General features: G+C 43.8%; 1 protein-coding gene and 1 long non-coding RNA gene across 3 annotated transcripts; one reads left to right on the top strand and one right to left on the bottom strand.

Annotated features, from left to right (window-relative positions):
- Positions 1-11,092: 11,092 nt before the first annotated feature.
- LOC136507972 (uncharacterized) lies at positions 11,093-22,321 on the top strand. Of its 2 annotated transcripts, XR_010771814.1 has the most exons (8): positions 11,093-11,557; positions 11,649-11,869; positions 14,929-15,129; positions 15,211-15,446; positions 15,536-21,271; positions 21,372-21,435; positions 21,601-21,661; positions 21,747-22,321. It is a non-coding gene; the product is annotated as an uncharacterized lncRNA (long non-coding RNA). The 2 variants fall into 2 exon arrangements; XR_010771813.1 differs by lacking the exon at positions 21,601-21,661 and having other exon boundaries at positions 21,747-22,320.
- Positions 11,885-14,857, bottom strand: LOC136507971 (GDSL esterase/lipase At1g28580-like). Its single transcript, XM_066502558.1, has 2 exons — positions 13,613-14,857; positions 11,885-13,521 (listed from the first exon to the last, which is right to left on the bottom strand). The coding sequence occupies exons 1-2, from the start codon at positions 14,028-14,030 to the stop codon at positions 13,226-13,228; spliced, it is 714 nt and encodes a 237-aa protein (XP_066358655.1). The 5' UTR covers positions 14,031-14,857; the 3' UTR covers positions 11,885-13,225.
- Positions 22,322-23,238: the final 917 nt, after the last annotated feature.

Here is a 23,238-nt window from a genome sequence, read left to right as displayed (position 1 = left end):
GGTTTTATAGCATTGGATATTAGTCCTTTCCGCTATATTTCTATTTTGGTTGATTCCATGACAACTGAGGAAAAAACGTCTTAGCTAGCACTCGTTTAACACTTGTACAAGAACTTTTTTTTGTTGACACTTATGATTTTTTCCACTAGTGGTTTATAATAAATAGGCACCTGTAAAAGTAGATCCGTGGGTACATGGCTATATAAACCAACATTGTATATAATACATCTTTATTGGGGTAGTTTTCTTAAGGCTACCGCCAGAACAAACCATGTAACAGCCTGTGTAAATATATGATTTATACTGGTGGCAACCTTAAAAAAACTATCATTGTAAAACCTTTCCGGAAGCGAGCACTTTAAAGCGTCCACCACTATTAATCAGGTTAACAGTGTGCATCAAACCAAAGTTGTAGTACCTAAAGAGGTCCGAGACTTTCTAGTTCATTTTTTTTCATTTGGATTCATTTATGGTCTCAAATACGTATTGCAATATATTTAAGTGAATACTAAAGGAACGCACCTGCTATTCAGTTACAATTGACATTGAGACGTAGTGGTTAGAAAAAGAACGCGTGAGGCCTAAGGTTGTAAGTTTGATCCTCGGCCACCGCACACGTGTATTTCACGTGAAAAATATGGTGATTAGAAATAGTCTGCTATATTTTTTTCCCCAATTTGCAAATTCTAGAAAAAGATTTATACTAGCGGTTTGTGTTTTGTGTAAGCATGCCGTCAGTGTAGATCGTTTGAGAGTGATGGCATCCTTAAGAAAATCGCCGGTGACGTTATTAGAGTTGGATGATTTTTACTGATCTTTTACACGCTAACAATTTACAAAAACGCTAGTACAAACCAGAACAAAAAATACTGCCAGTACAAATGTTTTCTGTACGTAGCAGTGACAGCATAATTAAATGCGCAACCCTTTCCCGTCCTCGTGGCTGCGCGAGGATCAAGCAAGTTGTTTCACAGTTTCACACAGAGGAATGCGACGCATTGCCAGCAACGGATGAGATGACGCGACAAATTAAAAGCCGCGAGCCGCCCTGCCGTTCATCCCACGTGCGAAATACTCCGGCGCAGCAGGATGGGTGTGACACTGCTACAAATTTGGTCATCCTCGTCAGCCTCATCAGTGCTGGATTTGTGAGAACCGATAGTGATGTATCTTCACTATCGATTATGAGCTTGAAAATGAGAAAATGAATACGGCTGGGCTAAAACCGATAGTGAAGGACCACATTACTGCCGGTTTATGACTTGAACCAGCAGTGTTTTGACGGCTTCTGATCACTGTCGGTTCAAGCTAAGAGCCGACAATGATTGGGATCTATCAGTGTCGGTTCTAGCTAAGAACCGACGGTGATAAGCCTACAGCATAAAAAAGCTGTAGCCGTTCTCTTCTTCCTTCTCTCTTTCATCCCGAGAATAGAGGCGCGTGTTTGGGCCCTTCCCTCTATTGTTGCGGCTACTCTTTATCATGAAGCTAGCGCTTGGATTTTAAAGAATGACTTGATCTTTTTCTTTAAGGTTAGTAACAAACATCCACTCCTTTGATTTTAGTGCTTAATTAGCTTCGTTTTGATGGCTACATTACTTGATTCTTATTCTAGTTCTTTCTCTATTCTAGAGAGCACTTTTCCAATTGGATATTTATGTAAGGCTCAAATTATGGTGAATCCATCATTCAAAAAGTTGGTGTCTATGAACATATTTAAATTCCTAGCTAATTATTCCATGGTGGTTAAGATCATTATTGTTAGTATATGATTCTATAATTAGTTCTTAGAAGTAGAGTAGAATAGTTGTTCTTTATTATTGTGCAATAATTAATTTTTACTACGATTTTTAATTTACAGGACCAGGACTACCAATTTTAATTTTTCAATAACTAGTGTACAATAATGTTTTCCAAAAATGGTACTTTCAAGCTACAATTGTTGTTCATAAAGCTCGATTTCTTATTAATTCTTTGTAATTACTGTCTCAGTATTTTTTTTTATGCAGAGATGGATCGAGAGTGGATGCATCTGTCCCGAATAGATAAGCGGTATATGCATGGCGTCAGTTAGTTTATCACCGATACCAAAACCCATGCTGAGAATGGGAATCCTGTCTTCTGCACATGCAAAGATTGCAAGAATCAAATGAACTTTCGTCAAATTGAGTTTATACGATTGTACTTGATTACCAGAGGGTTCATGCCAAACTATACGATATGGACTATGCATGGTGAGGTTGGTGTTAAAGTTCTATAGGAAAATGATGATGATGTGGACATGACTGACGTAGCCATCCACGGTGCTGACGAGGAACCCGGTGTCAACACGGAACCTATGGCCACAGTTAATAATATGTTTAGGAACACGCTAGCTGACGGCACTGAGGATAACGATGGTATTTCTCAGCTGCTACGTAATGTAGAGACCGGATGTCTTAGTGAAAGACAGCTAAAAAAGCTACAAAAAATGAGACAAGATGACAAAACACCATTCTATAGGAATTGTCCAATGAGCAAACTGGAAGCCAATATCATGTTGTTAGAGTTCCAATCGACAAACGGATTGAGCGATAAAGGCTTCGATCAGTTGTTAGGTATAATAAGGAAAATGCTTTCAGAAAAAAACGAGTTGCTAGAAAAGACATACTTGACCAAGCAAATGATATGCCCCATCGGCCTCGAGGTTGAAAAAATCTACGCATGTTTCAATAATTGCATATTGTACCGTGGAGAAAAATACAAAGACTTGGACAAGTGCCCCAAGTGTGAAGCACCATGGTACAAGGAAGGACCATCAGATGAGGGTACCAAGACTAGAGGAGGTCCCGTAAAGATCGTTTGGTATTTCTCTATAGCTCCCCGGGTGCATAGGCTGTTTACATGTGCAAAGTCAGCCAAGCTGTTGCGCTAGCATGACGAAGAGTGTAAGAAAGATACAATGATGAGGTACCCCGCCGATGGCCATGACTTAAGGACTATCAATACTATGTTCTATAAGGACATCGGTGAAGAGGTAAAGCACCTTTGGTTTGCTTTGAGCACAGATCGGATGAATCCTTTCGACTAGTTTAGAAGCAATCATAGCACCTGGCCAGTGACGCTCTGTATATACAACCTTCCACCTTGGGTCTGTATGAAGGGTCGTACATCCAGATGCCACTACTGATCCAAGGGCCAAGATAACCTGGGAATGACATCGATGTGTTTTTGGAACCAATGATCGATGAACTAGTGGAGATATTTAAAAAAGGTGTGCCAGATGTTTGGGACGAGTACAAAAAGGAACATGTCACGATCAAGGGAGTACTTATCACTACAATCACCGATCTACCAGGTTGAGGTTCGTTGTCCGGAGAGAATATAAAAGGCTATACTGTATGTGTCGAGTGCTTAGACGACACCGATGTGGTAAATCTACCAAATAACTCAAAGATAGTTTATATGGGACACTGTAGGTTCCTACCTAAGGATCACCCTTACCACAGAAACAGAAAAGATTTCAACGGTGCTATTGAGAAACGCTTGGCTCTAAAATATCGAGACGGGCCTGCGATACTTCGAGAACTCAATAAACTGGAGGTTATCCTTGGGAAGGGGGATAATGCAGTAGCAACGTCTGATGGGAGCGTTTGGAAGAAAAAATCGGTTTTCTAGAAACTACCATACTAGTCATTTCTTAGTGTACGCCATTGTCTTGATCCCATGCATATCACTAAAAACTTGTGCGCTAACACTCTTAACATCTTGATGGATACCGGGGGACATCGAAGGATTCACTAGCTACACGTCTGGACATGCAACACTTGGGAATCAGGAAGGAGCTGTATCCCATGGAGCTAGAGAATGGCCAATTCGAGCTTCTAGTTGCGTCATGGACATTGAAGAAGAAAGAAAAACGTGCGCTTATTTCTTTCTTCAATGAACTCAAAGTCCCGATGGGCTACTATGCGAACCCAAAGAGGCCAGTGAACGTGAGAGAACTCAAGTTCAACTATGGCTCTATGAAGGCCTATGACTGTCATATCATTATGACTCAGCTGCTCCCTGTTACCCTGCGTGGTATCCTCCTCCCAAAGGTCCGCACCCCAATCATAAAGCTATGCTCGTTCTTCAACGCGATCTCAAAAAAGGTCATTGATGTGTCCACGCTAGAGCGGCTGCAGCGGGACATAGCCGAAACTCTCGTTAGGCTTGAGATGCATTTTTTGTCGACTTACTTTGATATCTCATTTTATCTGCTCATTCATCTTATTGACCAAATTAGAGCCCTTGGCCCAATGTACCTTTCGAAAGATTGATGAAAGTTTTCAAAAGGTATGTTAGGAACAGATTCAGGCCAGAAGGAGGCATGGTTGAAGGATGATCAACGGAGGAGGTAATTGAGTTCTGCACATATTATCTGGACATCAAAAGGGTCGGAGTTCTAGAATCTCGTCTCGAGAGAAGACTACATGGCAAAGAAACGATCGGGGAGAAATCTGTTACAATAGACGACCCTGTTTCTTTCAGACAGGCATAGTTCGTTGTTCTCCAGCAAGCCGAGGGTGTGATGCCATACATTGATGAGCACAGGCAATCGCTACAAACTCTGTATCCGAGCAGGTCATATACTTGGCTGGATAAAAAACATAAGGAGAAATTTGTCAACTGGTTGCGACACCGTTTGCTTGGAATAAAGTTGAGTAATCAACTGAATGCCTTAGCCAAGGGAGCTTCGAGTACATATCTTAAGTACCAAGGGTATGAGATCAATGGATTCACATTTTACATTAAAAACAAGATGGAAAGAGCACATACCAAAATTGTGGTGTTCGTTTTGATGCTCACTACGAAAACGGCAACGTGCAGACGACATACTATGGTTTCATAAAGGAGATATGGAAGCTAGCCTACGGTCCGTTGAAGGCAGCTCTTTTTCGCTGCCAGTGGGTCCGGCTCAAGAAAATCAACACTGACAGCGAAGGGTTCACTACCGTTGATCTCACTAAGACCGCATACAGAGACGACCCCTTCATCCTTGCAAGAGATGTTATGCAAGTCTTCTATGCAAGGGACAACAAGACAAAAGGAAGGCTAAAAGTAGTCTTAGAAGGAAAAATGAAGATTGTCGGTGTCGATGGAGTGACGGACAAACACTACTGGAATCTCGATTTTTTCTGACGGTGCGAAAACCCACGGAAAAATTCGAATACCGTCAGAAAAATATTTTTCTGACGGTGTACCGTCAGAAAAATACCCACAGAAATATAATGACAGAAAAATAGACTTTTTCTGTGGGTTCACCGTCAGAAACAATTTTTCTGTGGGTCTCACACGCATAGAAAAATGGTTTTCGCCCAGATTAAAACTAATTTTTCTGTGTGTTAATCCACACAGAAAAAAGAAATAAACGCACAGAAAAAACATTTTTCTGTCGGTCTAGGTGAACTCACAGAAAAATTCATTTCGTCCAGATTAAAAAAGAATATTTCTGTGTAGCCAGCCTCACAGAAAAAAAGAGTTAAACGCACAAAAAAAAATATTTTAAAACAGTAGCAACAGCATATTAAAATATATATTTTCCATACGGTAATTTCTGTACATGACAAAAGGCTTCATTCAAATAATACACAAATACAGTACTCGAAGGGACCTTAATGGGTGACCAGACAACCGATCAGTATCAAGAGTACCAAAACAAGTATCACGCCCGATGTGGCTGGGCGACAAGCAAACTTCAAATGACTGACATCAAAGTTCTAAACCATCACGAGAGGACGACTAGGACACCATGATGAGCTTCACTACTGTGGCGGCGGTAGCTGTGCCTGCTGCTGCTGCTGCTGCGAGTGCGGCGACGGAAAGGTGGCAGTGGTAGGCATGGTCGGCAACACTCCTGCAGCAACAAAGAAGCAAGTGTTAGGACTAAGTTCTCTAGGTTGGGACTAGGTAACTCATAAAATCCAGGAAGGCGAAGAAAAACCTAAGTCAATACCGATCTAAGCTGAACCTAATGTAGTGTATCCCTGAGAGTATGATGCTGGATAGGACGTCGGAGCTACACCTGCAAGAAAGGCGAGGTTTGAGTCAGAAAAGCGTAATAAGGAAATTTAAGGAGTGAAACGCGCAAGGGACACAACTTGAGCAATAAATAACAAAGGAATACCTAGAGTCGCCGGCTAGAAGATCTGGTAGAGGTGTGCAGCAAGACTGACCTATGACATCTTTGTTTTGACTACTATTTTTTCTTCATGTTTTTTTCTCTAAAATTGCTATGGACTACCTTCCCCTTGATACCGCAAAGGACATGACACATTCATTTGGACAAAGTCATTCTAATTGTCAAGGTCACACACCTCAACTAGTGAAGTGTCGACCCTAGGAACAATTAGGAAATTGTCATAACAACATGGAAGCAATTGAACAAAGTACAAATAAAAAACTTGCTGAAAACTCAGCTACACAGCAACCAAAGATTGACAACCAGCAAAGATTTTGGGAACACTGAATCAAACTGACAAATGACTGAGCAGCAGCTGTCTAAAGTTCGGTCACACCAAACAAGCTGCTATCGATGGGTCACTGCTGAAAAACTGTTGTTCGGTCTCTCCTAGCAGCAAGCATGAGAAAAAGATCACGAACGAGCAGAGATTTCAAGTAAAATTTGCCAACTAGTTGCTGCAATTACTGGACGGTGAAAAAATTCAGAGGAAGCACAGCTGAAGACTGAATATCAGACTCTGAAACTTGAAACAACAATTCACACGTAACAGTACTGAAATAGATTATGTGCTACTAGACAAACAAAAGCATGCAAGCCATAAATTAAATATTCAGTCTTGGCGACATACTACTACACTAAAGAGTATCTCAATTCCAGGATCTAAGTAAGAAGGAACTTGGCGACATACCTCTGCCTCTTCCTGGCTCATTCCCTCTTTCCATTCATGATCAAGAAGGGCATAAAGGTAACTGGAACCTGAACCTGCAATTCAGAGATAACATAAACAAGTGTCAGAAACAATATTTCTCAAGCAAAGCAAGTTTTTTTCATAACAAGATTTAGAGTATGAACACTCAGAGATCATGTACAACTCAAATAGTAAGTGATTTAATTACTAGATCACTAGCCATAGCACAAAAGGTATGTCACAGCAAAGAGAATAATGGAAGTAGCATTGAAATACTAACTTGGAAGAAGGAAACAAAATGCTAGTGCTGCGAATGATTCTGGTGACTGGGGAGGCTGGGGTAGTGGAGTTGGAGCTGCTGCAAAGCCAGCAGATCAAGATAATTCATGGGAAGTGCATGCTAAGGTGCAGGACAATCTTACATGTCACTTTCATCTTCCTTAAGCATAACTGGGTATGTCTGTTTTTTTTATCAACAATGGCATACAAAAAAATAAGGACTAACATCAAGCCAAATAACCAATAGTAGTATATACATTAATAAACACAGGCAAAAAAAGTATAATTGTATACATAAGAAATTTGGTTCACAATAGATGATTGCCTAGGTTATCTTCAGTAATACAAAAAAATGACTTATACTTTGGTTGCTCACTCAATTCTTTATACCGGTATCACAATAAAACAGTCTAGACAAATGAGAGAAAAAACTGAAACATGGAGGAAATGATATCTCAGTCATGATTCATCACTTATACCAACCTCATCATCACCCGATTCACCACCTTCTATTGCAAGGTTTATATCAGCAATGCTTGTATCAGCACATCTATCATACACTAAGAAAAACACTAAAGACAGCTATGATACAAATCAGAGAGCATCCTATTGAAGTCAAATGTTGAGAGAGTCACACTTTGAGGTGCTACGCCAATTAGCGATTTCACAAAAAAACATCCAATTTATTGCTAAGAAATAAGGGATTTCAGCAGGATAGGCATGTAGACACATAAGCATAGTAGTATTGTCAATCTAACATACTCTTGCAAGTGAATAAAATAAGTTTCTAAACAGGCCATTTGACATTGCTAACCACCTTGCAAGTGAATCATACATATTCAAATTAGATTGTTATATGGCAATAAAATAAGCTCATATTTATCAAGTGCAAGCAGTCGGTTCTTACTACTGATTTTACAGTTGGGGTCATCAAAAGTTGAGAAATCAAGTGCCAATCTCAGACTCTGAAAAGGTTGGAACAATTTCAGGCCAATTCAAAATCAGTAAGGTATGCATTACTCAAAGTTCTAGTACCATATCAAGAGATTGAACATTAGTGTCATAAATTTTAGATGCTTCAGCACAAAGAACCCTCACTAGAATCAGAGCTATGGACTTAAGCAAGACGCGGCTGCCACACCATAGGGTGCTCCTCCAGCGCCTAGGGTTAAGTAAACATCACCGACCAAGACAACGGTTTGAACTAACAATAGAGGAGAAGAACATTCTTCTAGAAGTTGAACCCATAATATTCCGTGTGAGAAGTTGAACCCATAATATTCCTATGTTACAACAAAAGCACCATCTAAAGGACCCAGCTTTTACAAATATATTGAATTAAGCATTGCCTTCAACAAATAATTAGCACGAGAAGGCTCGAGAAAGTAAGGCAGTGCAAAGAGACAGATCAGTTATATACTAGCACAGAGTAGTGATGATATCTCAAAATAATAATAATAAGAAAAAAATCAGATCACAAGCGCTGAACAAAACATGATGACATGCACAGGTGTTAACAGTTCTACTAGAGTTAGGACCCATTTATAGTACTCAAAGTCTCAATCTTAAACAGTCAGCGTAGATTAGCATGCAAAACCAGTGACCTGTGCATGGCATGTAGCCTAGGTACACAAAATACCAATAATAAGATGGTGATCAAATGATGTAGTATTCAACACATTGGCCTCAGATATCAGTTGCTCCTCGGTTGACCTTGAGCTTGGAGCATAAGAAACAAAGAGTAAGAAACAAAGTTCCAGTACCTCAACACAAGCTCAAGGTCATCAGTTCTTTGCATGCTTAATATGATATCATCATTGGCAAAGTAAGTGAGGCCTCAGCTTAACGATATGTTATTACAATTTCCATATACTCAATCATAGGTGGCTGCCAAGGCAAAAAAATAGATAGAAGAAAACTAAGATCATATCCCATGGTTTGATGACAGTCATGAGAATCATACAGAATGCACAAAAACTAAATTGCAGCCACCTCAGAGTTTATTTTTCATGTTGCATCATTGGCCAAATAGATATCAAGAGTTTGAATATCACAGTCATATCAAGAGATTGAACATCAGTGTCATAAATTCTAGATGCTTCAGCACAAAGAACCCTCACTAGAATCAGAGCTATGGACTTAAGCAAGACGCGGCTGCCACACCATAGGGTGCTCCTCCAGCGCCTAGGATTAAGTAAACATCATCGACCAAGGCACTTTGCTTAGTTTGTAAATCGGACTAGGCATCATCATGTGCAAAATCTAGGCGACAACATATGTGTACAACAAATAAGAGGTGCACATCACACAGATCTGAGGGCGGAACAAGACGAAAGCAAATGTAAACATGTAGATCAACAAAAATGTCGCCCAGATCTAAGTATCTAAGAACATGAACCCTAATATCAGTGGACGACAAACAAAATCCACAAATGATTCAACATAAATCACCGCACAGAGAGGGGCAGGAGATGGGGGCAGGTGAGATATACTGTCGGAGCACTGGAGGACCAACACGAATCCGCCGGTGGAGGTTGACCGTATAGGTCAAGCGAGCTCGATGGGGAGGAAGAGGAGAGAGCGCACCAAACCAGAGGAGGAAGGAGAGGAGGGGGAGGCAGATCTGGGGGCGGCGGGCGGTGGAAGAGAGGAGGGGGAGGCAGATCTGGGGCGACGGGCGGCGAAGCTCCTTGGTGCGGCAGGAGGCAGATCTGGGGGAGGAGGCGCCGCCATCCGGCCTTGCACGGGCAGCCACCGCCGTCTTCCGAGGGAAGGGAGGGGAGGAGTTGTAGTGGAGGAGGGGGTGGTGACCTCACCGATGGAGGAGGGGGTGGCCGCCGCGACGGTGGAAGAGAGGAGGGGGTGGCCGCCGCGACGGTGGAAGAGAGGAGGGCAGGGGAGGGGCGCCGGGTGAAGAAGGGGGAGGGGAGGGGCACCCACCGGGGAAGAAAAAGGGGGAGGGGAGGGGCGCCGGCGGGGGAGAAGAATGGGGAGGGTGCGGATCTGCTCGGTCGTCGGCGGCGGCGATGGATCCAGATGCGCTGCTCGGGTGAAGGGTGAAGAGGGAGACGGATCCGGCGTCGGGGGTGAAGGAGAGGGGCCACGCCTGCCGGGTCGATGAAGAGGGAGAGGGAGGAGGGGAGGAGCGGCGGCGCTGCTTGAGGAGGGGAGGAGCCCCCGCGCTGAGTCGCAGAGGGAGGGGCGCGGCGCTGAAAGGAGAGAGTGAGGGAGGGGGCGCGGTCTACTGCGCGCGTGAGAGGTGTTTGGGGGGGGCGCGGTGGCCGGACTAGGGTTTGGATTTTCCTGTGCGTGCACATTTTTTTTTCTGTGCGTTTTTAAAGAACCGACACAATAAATTGTATTTTTCTGTGAGTGATGATTTTTTCTGTGTGTATATTGTCACGCACAGAAAAATCATACAATTTTTCTGTGGGTTTTCATATTTTTCTGTCGGTATATTTTGCAACCGACAGAAAAATCATAATTTTTCTGTGTGTGTCGAGAAAAACGCACAGAAAAATTCATCACCCACAGAAAAAAGCGAGATTCCAGTAGTGAAAGAAGACTACAGGGGCTATCAGGAAATACCTCCATTCGGAGTGAACGTACCCCTACCTATCCTTCAAGAGGGTGACGAACCTGCTTACGTACGGCTTGATCACAATGAGACCCTCATTGTTGATGCACCTAAAGATAATTAGATTATTTTAACTACGTAATCACTATTGGAACGTTGTTCACCAACTACTAAATGCGCATCCCTTTCCCGTCCTCGTGGCTGCGCGAGGATCTAGCAAGTTGTTTCACAGTTTCACACAGAGGAATGCGACGCATTGCCAGCAACGGATGAGATGACGCGACAAATTAAAAGCCGCGAGCCTCCCCGGCCGTTCATCCCACGTGCGAAATACTCCGGCGCAGTAGGATGGGTGTGGGAGAGGTGGAGGGTGGAGCTAGTTTCCCTGTAAATAGCATGATGGCATTCATCTGCATGTTCCGTCCGCAGCTGCTCACCAGAACCTACGTACTGCACTACTACAGTACAGTACTACGTACACCGAAGGTTCGGGATGGGTGGCGCTGCTCGTCGTAGGTTGGTTCCTGCTGTCTTGGCGGCGGCGGCGCTCCTCGTGTCGTGGCGGCCGCCTTCCTCATCTCGTCTGCCGAGGCGGCGGCAGAGACGACGGCGGTAGCCGGCGACGAGCCATTGTTCGACTCCATCTTCGCCTTCGGCGACTCCTTCACGGACACCGGCAACAACCCCGTGGTGTTCGGCTGGTACGACGTGTTCGACGTCGTCATGCGGCCTCCCTACGGCATGACTTTCTTCGGCGGCCACCCCACCGGCCGTAACTCCAACGGCCGCCTCATCATCGACTTCATCGGTACGCCGGCCGTGAACTCACTCAGCTCGATCGACGACCTCTATATATCCATGCACGCACCAGACTCTGAACATGTGTAATTTTCATTCAGCTCAAGGCCTGGGGTTTGCCACTGGTGCCGCCGTACCTGTCGCACAACGGGAGCTTCCGGCAGGGCGCCAACTTCGCCGTCGGCGGCGCCACCGCTATCAACTCCAGCTTCTTCCACATCGGGGACGGTCCGGGCGCCAGCCTGTTCCCTCTCAACACCAGCCTTGAGGTGCAGCTCGAATGATTCGAGGACCTCAAGCCTTCCTTCTGCGAAACGGACAGGTTTGGCCACTTTGGATTACGATAATTAATATTCTAATTTACGAGATTACAGTAATTCCTTACTAAGTGGTTTACTAAAATATTATGGTAAATATCACCGTGAGTTGTAATAACACGAGTATCATAAATATATATTTATGTTATCGTAAATTGGTATAAACATTATCGTAAATTAAGGTGGCTATAGAATAAGTTATTCTATCCTTGGTCCGTTTCACTACCGGACTAAGTGGTTTTGCCGAGTGCCAGGGGCACTCGGCAAAGCCCAATTTACACTTGGCAAAGGCTTTGCCGATTGCTGCACTCGGCAAAGGTCACTCGGCAAAAAATAGGCCGGTAAAGGCGTCTTTGCTGAGTGTTTTTTATCGGGCACTCGGCAAAATTGGAAAAAAAAAATCCAAAAAAATGGAAATAAAACCCGAAAAAATGGAATTTTTTTGAATAGGTGGAGGACGCCACCGGCCAGCGCCCGTCCATCTCCGGCATTTTTCGTGTAAAATTCACGGCTACGAGGCCGACTGGATTCGAATCGGTGACCTCTCCCTCGCGTGTCCCCTCCTCTAACCACTTCACCACACTGCCACCTACGTCTAGATTCCGTTTTGGTTCCCCACATATTATACTAAACCGAGTGTAAATTGCTTGTTTGAGGTCCTAAACGAATTCAAATAAAAAAGTTATAAACTACAAAGTTTCATAAATTTTCGAGGTCTACACTTTTAGTTTAGGAAGTTTTTCCATCCGAGATCGTTTATAAAATTTGAATTTCAAAATTCTGAAATTAAAACGTAGTTTTGCATGACAAGATGATTTCAAATCAAAAAGTTGCCAACTACAATGTTTCATAACTTTTCGAGATCTACATAGTTTATTTTGGTTATTTTTCCATCCGAGGTCATTTGAAAAGTTAAAGTTGTCAATTACAAAGTTTCATAACTTTTTGAGATCTACAAAGTTTATTTTGGTTGTTTGATCATCTTTTCATCCGACATGGTCGTTCTAACATTGTTCACAAATCTTATATATCTGTCTTGTAGTTTCATAAACTACAAGAGAGATATGTTATATTTGTGAACAAATTTACTTTCACTTTGTCATATGAAGAAAAGACCAAAACAAACATTGTACATCTTGATGAGTTATACAACTTTGTAGTTGAAAACTTTTTCATTTGAATTAATTTACTACTTCAAAATGTGCTTTAAAATTTTCTTTGCCTAGTGTAAAAAAAACACTTGGCAAAGAGCTTCTTTGCCGAGTGTAAAAAAAAAGCACTCAGCAAAGATGCTTCTTTGCCGAGTGTAAAAAAAACACTCGGCAAAGAGCTTCTTTGCCGATTGTTTTTTTCCGTACTCGTCAAAGAAGCTCTTTGCCGAGTGCCCGAAAAAAAACACTCGACAATCCACTTGCACTCGGCAAAGAGCCAGTCTCCAGTTGTGTTTCGCACAAGGAAGGCTTGAGGTCCTTGAACCATTCGAGCTGCACCTCAAGGCTGGTGTTGAGTGGGAACAGGCTGCCGCCCGGACCGTCCCCGAGGTGGAAGAAGCTGGAGTTGATAGCGGTGGCACCGCCGACGGCGAAGTTGGCGCCCTGCCGGAAGCTCCCGTTGTGCGATAGGTACGGCGGCACCAGTGGCAACCCCAGGCCTTGAGCTGAATGAAAATTACACATGTTCAGAGTCTGGTGCATGCATGGATATATAGAGGTCGTCGATCGAGCTGAGTGAGTTCACGGCCGGCGTACCGATGAAGTCGATGATGAGGCGGCCGTTGGAGTTACGGCCGGTGGGGTGGCCGCCGAAGAAAGTCGTGCCGTAGGGAGGCCGCATGACGACGTCGAACACGTCGTACCAGCCGAACACCACGGGGTTGTTGCCCGTGTCCGTGAAGGAGTCGCCGAAGTCGAAGATGGAGTCGAACGATGGCTCGTCGCCGGCTACCGCCGACGTCTCTGCCGCCGCCTCGGCAGACGAGATGAGGAAGGCGGCCGCCACGAGGAGCGCCGCCGCGGCTGCCGCCGCCAAGACAACAGGAACCAACCTACGACGAGCAGCGCCACCCATCCCGAACCTTCGGTGTACGTGTACTACTGTACCGTAGTAGTGCAGTACGTACGTTCTGGTGAGCAGCTGCGGACCGAACATGCAGATGGATGCCATCATGGTATTTAGAATTTTTTTTATTTTTAACACTTTTTTTAAAGTATTTTTAAAACTGACACTATTTATTTTTTTTTCAAATCTAACACTTTTAGCCGCGCTTGTTTGCACGGCGCGGCGAAACAACTCTGCCGCGCCATGTGCGTACGTGGCAACATCCCGCCCCGCTGGTCGCTGATGTGGCAGGCCTTGTCGCGCTACCAATCAGGGAGCAGTTGTGACGCGCGACCTGTTAGAGCGCGACAGAGCAAAATAAGGCCCGCGGCCCAGTCCCCTTCCTCTCTCTCTCTCTCACTCCGCGCCACACAGCAGTCGCCTCCGTGCCTCCCAACCCCCGCCGCCGCACCTCTCAGCCTGCACCGCCGCTCCATTGCCTCCCGGCTCCCCCATGGCCGGCCGCCGAATTTCCCTCCCTTGTCGTTCCCCTCCCTATCTTCTCCGAAGCTCCTCCTCAGCCTTGTCAAGGTAACGAAGCTCCTCCTCGGCCTTCACGATGGATCGAATGATTTGAATGAGTAGTTAGGGTATAGAGGAAAATATGTGTTCGTTAGAACGTTGGATTGAAGGATTAGGATTATGATTGTCAATGTTAAGGTTAATTGGTTAGTTAGAATTATGATTACCATGTATTCTAAGGTCAATTTTTATATGAATTTTGCTTGTTTGAGTTTGCATCTCAACTTTTATATGTGAATAAATATATGGACACACTGTTTATGTACCAAATTTTCTTTTTTACTGACCAAAGTATAGTTTTTATATAGTTTTCATGTTTACATCTAAGATAGAGTTTGTACCAAAGTGTAGGTTATATTTTATTTGTTGTAATGCAAATGGTTCTCATTAACATTAATTTGTGATGTTTTGATTTTTGTTTATTAAATTACAACCGTTTTGTTAGATGCAAGAAATGTATCGGGAGGAGTTTTGGCGAAAACAGGGTCATCCTCAAGAATTATACCTCGATGCGTCTAGCAAAGATGCCTCCGTCCCTCCTGACCTCCCTGTCCCTAACTGTGATTGTGGTTTCCTGGCCGACGTGTTTCAATCGAGACATCCAGACACAGCGGCGCGTTGCTTCTACACATGCAGTCGTTTTAATGTAAATAATTGTTTCCACTATCTTTTTTTCTTCATTTGTGTAAGTAGGCTACTAATATTTTGTTAGAATCTTGTTGTGTAGGACCATGAGAGGCGCTTTTTCTTTCAGTGGATCGACAGTGCAGAAAAGTTTGACCCAAGGTACCTCCTTTTCGACGATTGGTGTAGAGGGAGATATTCCGATCGATGTTGGGCTTGACAAATAGGGATTGAAGAGACGGGGGACATTAGAGGACGAGAGGGCAAGGAAGGAGGTAAGGGAGGAGACAAAAGTACAGATGCATGTCTTGAATGACCATGTTACTGCATTGTGTGCCAGTGAGTGCTTGAAAGCCTTTTTATTTTCGTTGCCTGATTTTAAATGTAATATAATCGCATTGCTAACTGGTTGCATTTTATACATGAAGGGATTGGATGTAGCGAGGACCATACCGTAGAGGTGGCCTGTGCAAGGTATGAGGAAAAGAAGTTAGATGAACACAGAACGCGAGCTGGTCGAACCATTCAATCTCCGATTGTGTTGTCTGATGAGAGGGACGAGGATGAGGATGACACTGCCAGGTTGAACGATCTTATCGCTCTTGCTGAGGCAGGCTTGAAGGCGGAGGAGGCTGAGGACAACACTGGCAGACTGAGCAAGCTCATTGCTCTAGCAGAGGCGGGCTCGTAGGCGGAGGAGGATGACGACACATTCTTCACTCAAGCCGTAGAGGCCGTAGATCAAGCGGATGCCACTTACTACAGGCGACAGATAAATCAAGGCAATGCAGGTAAGCCTAGACACATGAGCCAGACGGAGGAGGACGCGTGCGTGGGCGGCGGGCGACCGATCGGCCGGCGTGCGTGGCGCGGTCGGTGAGCGGGCGCGGCCGGCGGCCGGTGTGCGGGCGCGGTCGACGTGCGGGCGGGGCCGGCGCGGCGGGCGGCGTGCAGGAGTGCGTGGCACGACGGCAGCTCTGCTTCAAACGGGCCGAGTGAGAGAGTGAGAGAGCGAGGCCAGGTCGTAGGCCTATACATGGGTCTGCCGCGCCATGATGCATGGCGCGGTAGTGCCTACGCGCTGTGATGCGTGGCGTGACAGAGCTGGGCCACGTCACCGGTCAGTGGGTCTGGTCGCTGCCTCATTGTGATCAAGCCGTACGTAAGTAGGTTCGTCACCCTCTTAAAGGATAGGTAGGGGTACGTTCGTTCCGAATGGAGGCATTTCTTGATAGCGCCCGTAGTCTTCTTTATCCGTCACTCCAACGACACCGACAATCTTTCTTTTTCCTTCTAGGACTACTTTTAGCCTTCCTTTTGTCTTGTTGTCCCTTGCATAGAAGACTTGCATAAAATCTCTTATAAGGATGAAGGGGTCGTCTCTGTATGCGGTCTTAGTGAGATCAACGGTAGTGAACCCTTCGCTGTCAGTGTTGATTTCCTCGAGCTGAACCCACTAGCAGTGAAAAAGGGCTGCCTTCAACGGACCGTAGGCTAGCTCCCATATCTCCTCTATGAAACCATAGTATGTCGCCTGCACGTTGCTGTTTTCATCGTGAACATCAAAACAAAGACCACAATTTTGGTATGTGCTCTTTCCATCTTGCTTTTTTGTGTAAAATGTGAATCCATTGATCTCATACCTTTGGTACTTAAGATATGTACTCGAAGGTCCCTTGGCTAAGGCATCCAGTTGATTATCCAACTTTATTCCAAGCAAATAGTGTGATAACCAATTGATAAATTCCTCCTTATGTTTTTTATCCAGTCATGCCTATGACCTGCTCAGATATAGAGTTTGCAGCGATTGTCTGTGCTCATCAATGTAGGGCATCACACCCTCAGCTTGCTAGAGAACGGCGAACTATGCCTGTCTAAAAGAAATAGGGTCGTCTACTGTAACAGATTTCTCCTCGATCGTTTCTTTGCCACGTAGTCTTCTCTTGTGATGAGATTCTAGAACTTCGACCCTTTTGATATCTAGATAATATGTGCAGAACTCAATTGCCTTCTCCGTTGACCATCCTTCAACCACGCCCCCTTCTGGCCTGAATCTGTTCCTAACATACCTCCTGAAAACTTTCATCAATCTTTTGAAAGGGAACATCTGATGTAGGTACATTGGGCCAAGGGCTCTAATTTGTTCAACAAAATGAATGAGCAGATGCAATAAGATATCAAAGTAAGTCAGCCAGAAATGCATCTCAAGCCTAACGAGAGTTTTGGCTATGTCTCACTGCAGCTGCTCTAGCATGGACACATCAATGACCTTTTTTGAGATCACGTTGAAGAACGAGCATAGCTTTATGATCGGGGCATGGACCTTTGGGGGGAGGATACCACATAGGGCAATAGGGAGCAGTTGAGTCATAATGACATGACAGTCATGGGCCTTCATAGGGCCATAGTTGAACTTGAGTTCTCTCATGGTCACTAGCCTCTTCGGGTTCGCACAATAGCCCGTTGGGACTTTGAGTTCATTGAAGAAAGAAATAAGCGCACGCTTTTTTTCCTTCTTCAATGTCCATGACACAACCGGAAGTTCGAACTGGCCATACTCTAGCTCCACGGGATGCAGCTCCTTCCTAATTCCAAATTCCAAAGTGTTGCATGTCTAGGCGTGTGGCTAGTCAATCCTTCAATGTCCCCCCGGTGTCCATCAAGGTGTTAAGAGTGTTAGCGCACACGTTTTTAGTGATGTGCTTGGGATCAAGACAGTGGCCTACATTCAGAAATAGCCAGTAAGGTTGTTTCTAGAAAACTGATTTTTTCTTCCAAACACTCCCATTAGGCACTGCTACTGCATTGTCCTCCGTCCCAAGGACAACCTCCAGTTTGTTGAGTTCTCGAAGTATCGCAGGGCCGTCTCGATATTTTGGAGCAAAGCGATTCTCAATAGTACTGTTGAAATCTTTTCTGTTCCTACGGTAAGGGTGATCCTTAGGTAGGAACCTACGGTGTCCCATATAAACTATCTTTGAGTTATTTGGTAGATTTACTGTATCGATGTCGTCCAACCACTCGACACATCCAGTATAGCCTTTTGTCTTCTCTCCGAACAACGAACCTTGACCTAGCAGGTCGGTGATTATAGCGATAAGTACTCCCTTGATCATGACATGTTCCTTTTTGTACTCGTCCCTAACATCCGGCACACCCTTTTCAAACATCTCCACTAGTTCATCGATCACTGGTTCCAGATACACATCGATGTCATTTCCTGGTTGTCCTGGCCCTTGGATCAGTAGTGGCATCTGGATGTACGACCGCTTCATACAGACCCAAGGTGGAAGGTTGTATATACAGAGCGTCACTGGCCAGGTGCTATGATTGCTTCTAACCTAGTCGGAAGGATTCATCCCATATATGCTCAAAGCAAACCAAATGTGCCTTACCTCTCTATAGATGTCCTTATAGAACATAGTATTGATAGTCCTCTAGTTATGCCTATTGGCGGGGTGCCTCATCATTGTATCTTTCTTACACTCTTCTCCATACCAGTGCAATAGCTTAGCTGACTTTGCACATGCAAACGGCCTATGCAGCCGGGGAGCTATAGGGAAATACCAAATGACCTTTACGGGACCTCCTCTAGTTTTAGTACCCTCATCTGACGGCCCTTCCTTGTACTGTGGAGCTTCACACTTGGGACACTTGTCCAAGTCTTTATATTTTTCTCCACGGTACAATATGCAATCATTGGAACACGCGTGGATTTTTTCAACATCGAGGCCGATGGGGCAGATCATTTACTTGGCCAAGTATGTCTTTTCTGGCAGCTTGTTTTTTCAAGGAGCATTTTTCTTATTATACCTAACAACTGATCGAGGCCTTTATCGCTCAATCCGTTTGTCGATTTGAACTCTAACAATATGATGTCGGCTTCCAGTTTGCTCATTGAACAATTCCTATACAATGGTGTTTTGCCATATTATCGCATTTTCTCTAGCTTTTTCAGCTGTTTTTCACTAAGATATCCGGTCTCTACATTACGTAGCAGCTAAGAAATGCCATCGTTATCCTCGGTGTCGACAGCTAGCATGTTCCTAAACACATTATTAACTGTGGCCATAGGTTCCGTGTTGACACCGGGTTCCTCGTCAGTATCGTGGATGGCTACGTCAGGCATGTCCACATCATCATCATTTTCCTGCAGAACATTCACACCAACCTCACCATGTATAGTCCATATCGTATAGTTCGGCATGAACCCCCTTAGTAATCAAGTGCGATCATATAGACTTAATTTGACGAAAGTTCCTTTGATTCTTGCAATCTTTGCATGTGTAGAAGACAGAATTTCCATTCCCAGTATGGGCTTTGGCATCGGTGATAAAACTGGCTGACGTCATGCATATATTGCTTGTCCGTTCGGGACAGATGCATCCACTCTCGATCCATCTCTGCAAAAAAATACTGAGACAATAATTACAAAGAATTAATAAGAAATCGAACTTCATGAACAATAATTATAGCTTGAAAGTACCATTTTTGGAAAATATTATTGTACACTAATTATTGAAAAATTAAAATTGGTAGCCCCGGCCCTGTAAATTGAAAATCATAGTAAAAAATAATTATTGCATAATAATGAAGAACAACTATTCTACTCTACTTCTAAGAACTAATTATAGGATCACATACTAACAATGATGATCTGACCACCATGAAATAATTAGCTAGAAATTTAAATGTGTTCATAGACACTAACCTTTTGAATGATGGATTTACCATAATTTGAGCCTTGCATAAATATCTAATTGGAAAAATGCTCTCTAGAATGGAGAAAGAACTAAAATAAGAATCAAGCAATAAAGCTATCAAAACGAAGCTAATTAAGCAATAAAATCTATTATATGCAACGTCCGTCCACGAGGCCAAGAAAGAGATCTGTATCAATTATATGTGGGTGGCGAAAGAAATTGAGGATTTCAGAGCCCTGGTACACACTTTTGGTTGTGCTATCTAGTAGTAGGATAAATTGAGTACTATGCTTTTAGCACCTCCAACAAGCCTTGGTGCTTGTGTTCAGGAGGGTTGTCCGCGAGGCTAAGGGCACCCGCAATGGTTACAACCAATTACTAGCTTTAAGCCAACTTCTTCAACAGTGCTAACTTTTAGCACATAGCTAACATGGATAGCTCCACATGACACTGTCATGTAACCTTGAAATGTATGCAAGAGCTTAGCTCTTGATTAAGAGCTCTTTTCTCTCTCTTATATTAAAATATAAGAAAAATGCTTAAAGCTAGCTTAAAAGCCAATTGTTGGAGCTGTCCTAAGATCATGTGAGGGCTGCTGGAGCAGCCTAGCACCGCCCCTTACCAGCACTTTGCCGATGTGCGTGCGTCCGGCCGGATGTACCAATATTGGTGAATACACAAGTCCTTAATTCGCAAGCAAATGAAAGCCTATTAGGGCCTTCGCACTACACAAGCAAGGCCTTAACAAGATCACTAAAGGATAGGTCTAACCAAATATATCATAAGTCTTACACAAGTTTTAGTACAACCTAAAAGATCATAAGTTAACGTACTAGAGTAAGCATCGATCACACTAACAAATATGTCCTTAATTAGGTGCATGAAATAAACCTATGCTAAGAACACCTACAAGAATATCCAAGTTGTCACACAATGGAACTTGCAACCGATAAAACTAAAGCAAATATATATAAAAGAGCAAGACAAAGAGACAATCTGACTTTTTCCTGTGGTATTTAGTTGTTGCCACTATGCCAGATTTGCACATCACTGCCGGCATCATCACTCCTGGATTTGTGAGAACCGGCAATGATGTACTTTCACTGCCGGTTATGAGCTTAAAAATGAAAAAATAATTAGGGCTGGGCTAAAACTGGCAGTGAAGGACCACATCACTGCCGGTTTGTGGTTTGAACCGGCAGTTTTTTGGCGGGCACTCATCACTGCCGGTTCAAGCCATAAACCGGCAGTGATTGTGCTCTATCACTATCGGTTGTAGCCAAGAGCCGATGGTGATAAGCCTACTGCATAAAAAGGCTGCAGCCGTCCTCTTCTTCCTCCCCTCTTCCATCCTGAGAACAGAGGCGTGCTTTTGGGCCCTTCCCTCCATTGTTGCGGCTGCTCTTCACCATGAAGCTAGTGCTTGGATTTTGAAGAATGGCTTGATCTTTTTGCTTTAAGGTTAGTAACAAACATCCACTCCTTTGATTTTGTTGCTTAATTAGCTTCCTTTTGATGGCTACATTGCTTGATTCTCATTCTAGTTCTTTCTCCATTCTAGAGAGCACTTTTCCAATTGGACATTTGTGCAAGGCTTAAATTATGGTCAATCCATCATCCAAAAGGTTGGTGTCTATGAATACATTTAAATTCCTAGCTAATTATTCCATGGTGGTCAAGATCATCATTGTTAGTATGTGATGCTATATTTAGTTCTTAGAAGTAGAGTAGAATAGTTGGTCTTCAATATTGTGCAATAATTGTTTTTTACTATGATTTTCAATTTACAGGGCCGGGGCTACCAATTTCAATTTTTCAATAATTAGTGTACAATAATGTTTTCCAAAAATGGTACTTTCGAGCTACAATTGTTGTTCATGAAGCTCGATTTCTTATTAATTCTTTGTAATTACTGTCTCAATATTTTTTTGTGCAGAGATGGATCGACAGTGGATGCATCTGTCCCGAATGGACAAGCGGTACATGCATGGCATCAGCCAGTTTATCACCGATGCCAAAGCCCATGCTGGGAATGGGAACCCTGTCTTCTACCCATGCAAAGATTGCAAGAATCATAGGAACTTTCGTCAAATTGAGTCTATACGATCACACTTGATTACCAGGGGGTTGATGCCAAACTATATGATATGGACTATGCATGGCGAGGTTGGTGTGAATATTCTATGGGAAAACGATGATGATGTGGACATGCCTGACGTTGCCATCCACGATGCTAACGAGGAACCCGGTGTCAACACGGAACCTATAGCCACAGTTAATAATGTGTTTAGGAACACGCTAGCTGACGACACTGAGGATAACGATGGTATTTCTCAGCTGCTACGTAATGTAGAGACCGGATGTCTTAGTGAAAGACAGCTAAAAAAGCTATAGAAAATGAGACAAGATGACAAAATACCATTCTATAGGAATTGTCTAATGAGCAAACTGGAAGCCGACATTATGCTGTTAGAGTTCAAATCGACAAACGGATTGAGCGATAAAGACTTTGATCAGTTGTTAGGTATAATAAGGAAAATGCTCCTAGAAAAAAATGAGTTGCCAGAAAAGACATACTTGGCCAAACAAATGATCTGCCCTATCAGCCTCGAGGTTGAAAAAATCCACGCGTGTTCCAATGATTGTATATTGTACCGTGGAGAAAAATACAAAGACTTGGACAAGTGCCCCAAGTGTGAAACTCCACGGTATAAGGAAAGGCCATCAGATGAGGGTACCAAGACCAGAGGAGGTCCCGTAAAGGTCGTTTGGTATTTCCCTATAGCTCCCCGGGTGCATAGGCTATTTGCATGTGCAAAGTCAGCCAAGCTATTGCGCTGGCATGGCAAAGAGCGTAAGAAAGATACAATGATGAGGCACCCCACCGATGGGCATGACTGGAGGACTGTCAATTCTATGTTCTATAAGGACATCGGTGGAGAGGTAAGGCACCTTTGGTTTGCTTTGAGCACAGATGGGATGAATCCTTTCGACTAGGTTAGAAGCAATCATAGCACCTGACCAGTGATGCTCTATATATACAACCTTCCACCTTGGGTCTGTATGAAGCGGTCATACATCCAGATGCCACTACTGATCCAAGGGCCAAGACAGCCTGGGAATGACATCGATGTGTTTCTGGAACCAGTGATCGATGAACTAGTGGAGATGTTTGAAAAGGGTGTGCCGAATGTTTGGGACGAGTACAAAAAGGAACATGTCACGATCAAGGGAGTACTTATCGCTACAATCACCGACCTACCAGGTCGAGGTTTGTTGTCCGGAGAGAAAACAAAAGGCTATACTGGATGTGTGAAAGGTCCTAGTATGGCTAGAGGGGGGTGAATAGCCTATTTAAAAATCTACAAATCAACTAGAATAATTTGATTAGTATGACAAAAGGCGAAATGCAAACTTGCTCTAGCTCT

Source organism: Miscanthus floridulus, chromosome 15, assembly GCF_019320115.1.
Source record: "Miscanthus floridulus cultivar M001 chromosome 15, ASM1932011v1, whole genome shotgun sequence".
NCBI classification, from domain to species: domain Eukaryota; kingdom Viridiplantae; phylum Streptophyta; class Magnoliopsida; order Poales; family Poaceae; genus Miscanthus; species Miscanthus floridulus.
This window is presented reverse-complemented; position numbering and strand designations above follow the sequence as displayed.

Bases quoted from the DNA above. Each gene is read 5' to 3' on its own strand.
- LOC136507971 (XM_066502558.1), bottom strand. From the start codon at position 14,030: ATGATGGCATCCATCTGCATGTTCGGTCCGCAGCTGCTCACCAGAACG. The intron at 13,522-13,612 runs GTACGCCGGCCG...ATTTTCATTCAG, and splicing joins CCTCATCATCGACTTCATCG to CTCAAGGCCTGGGGTTGCCA.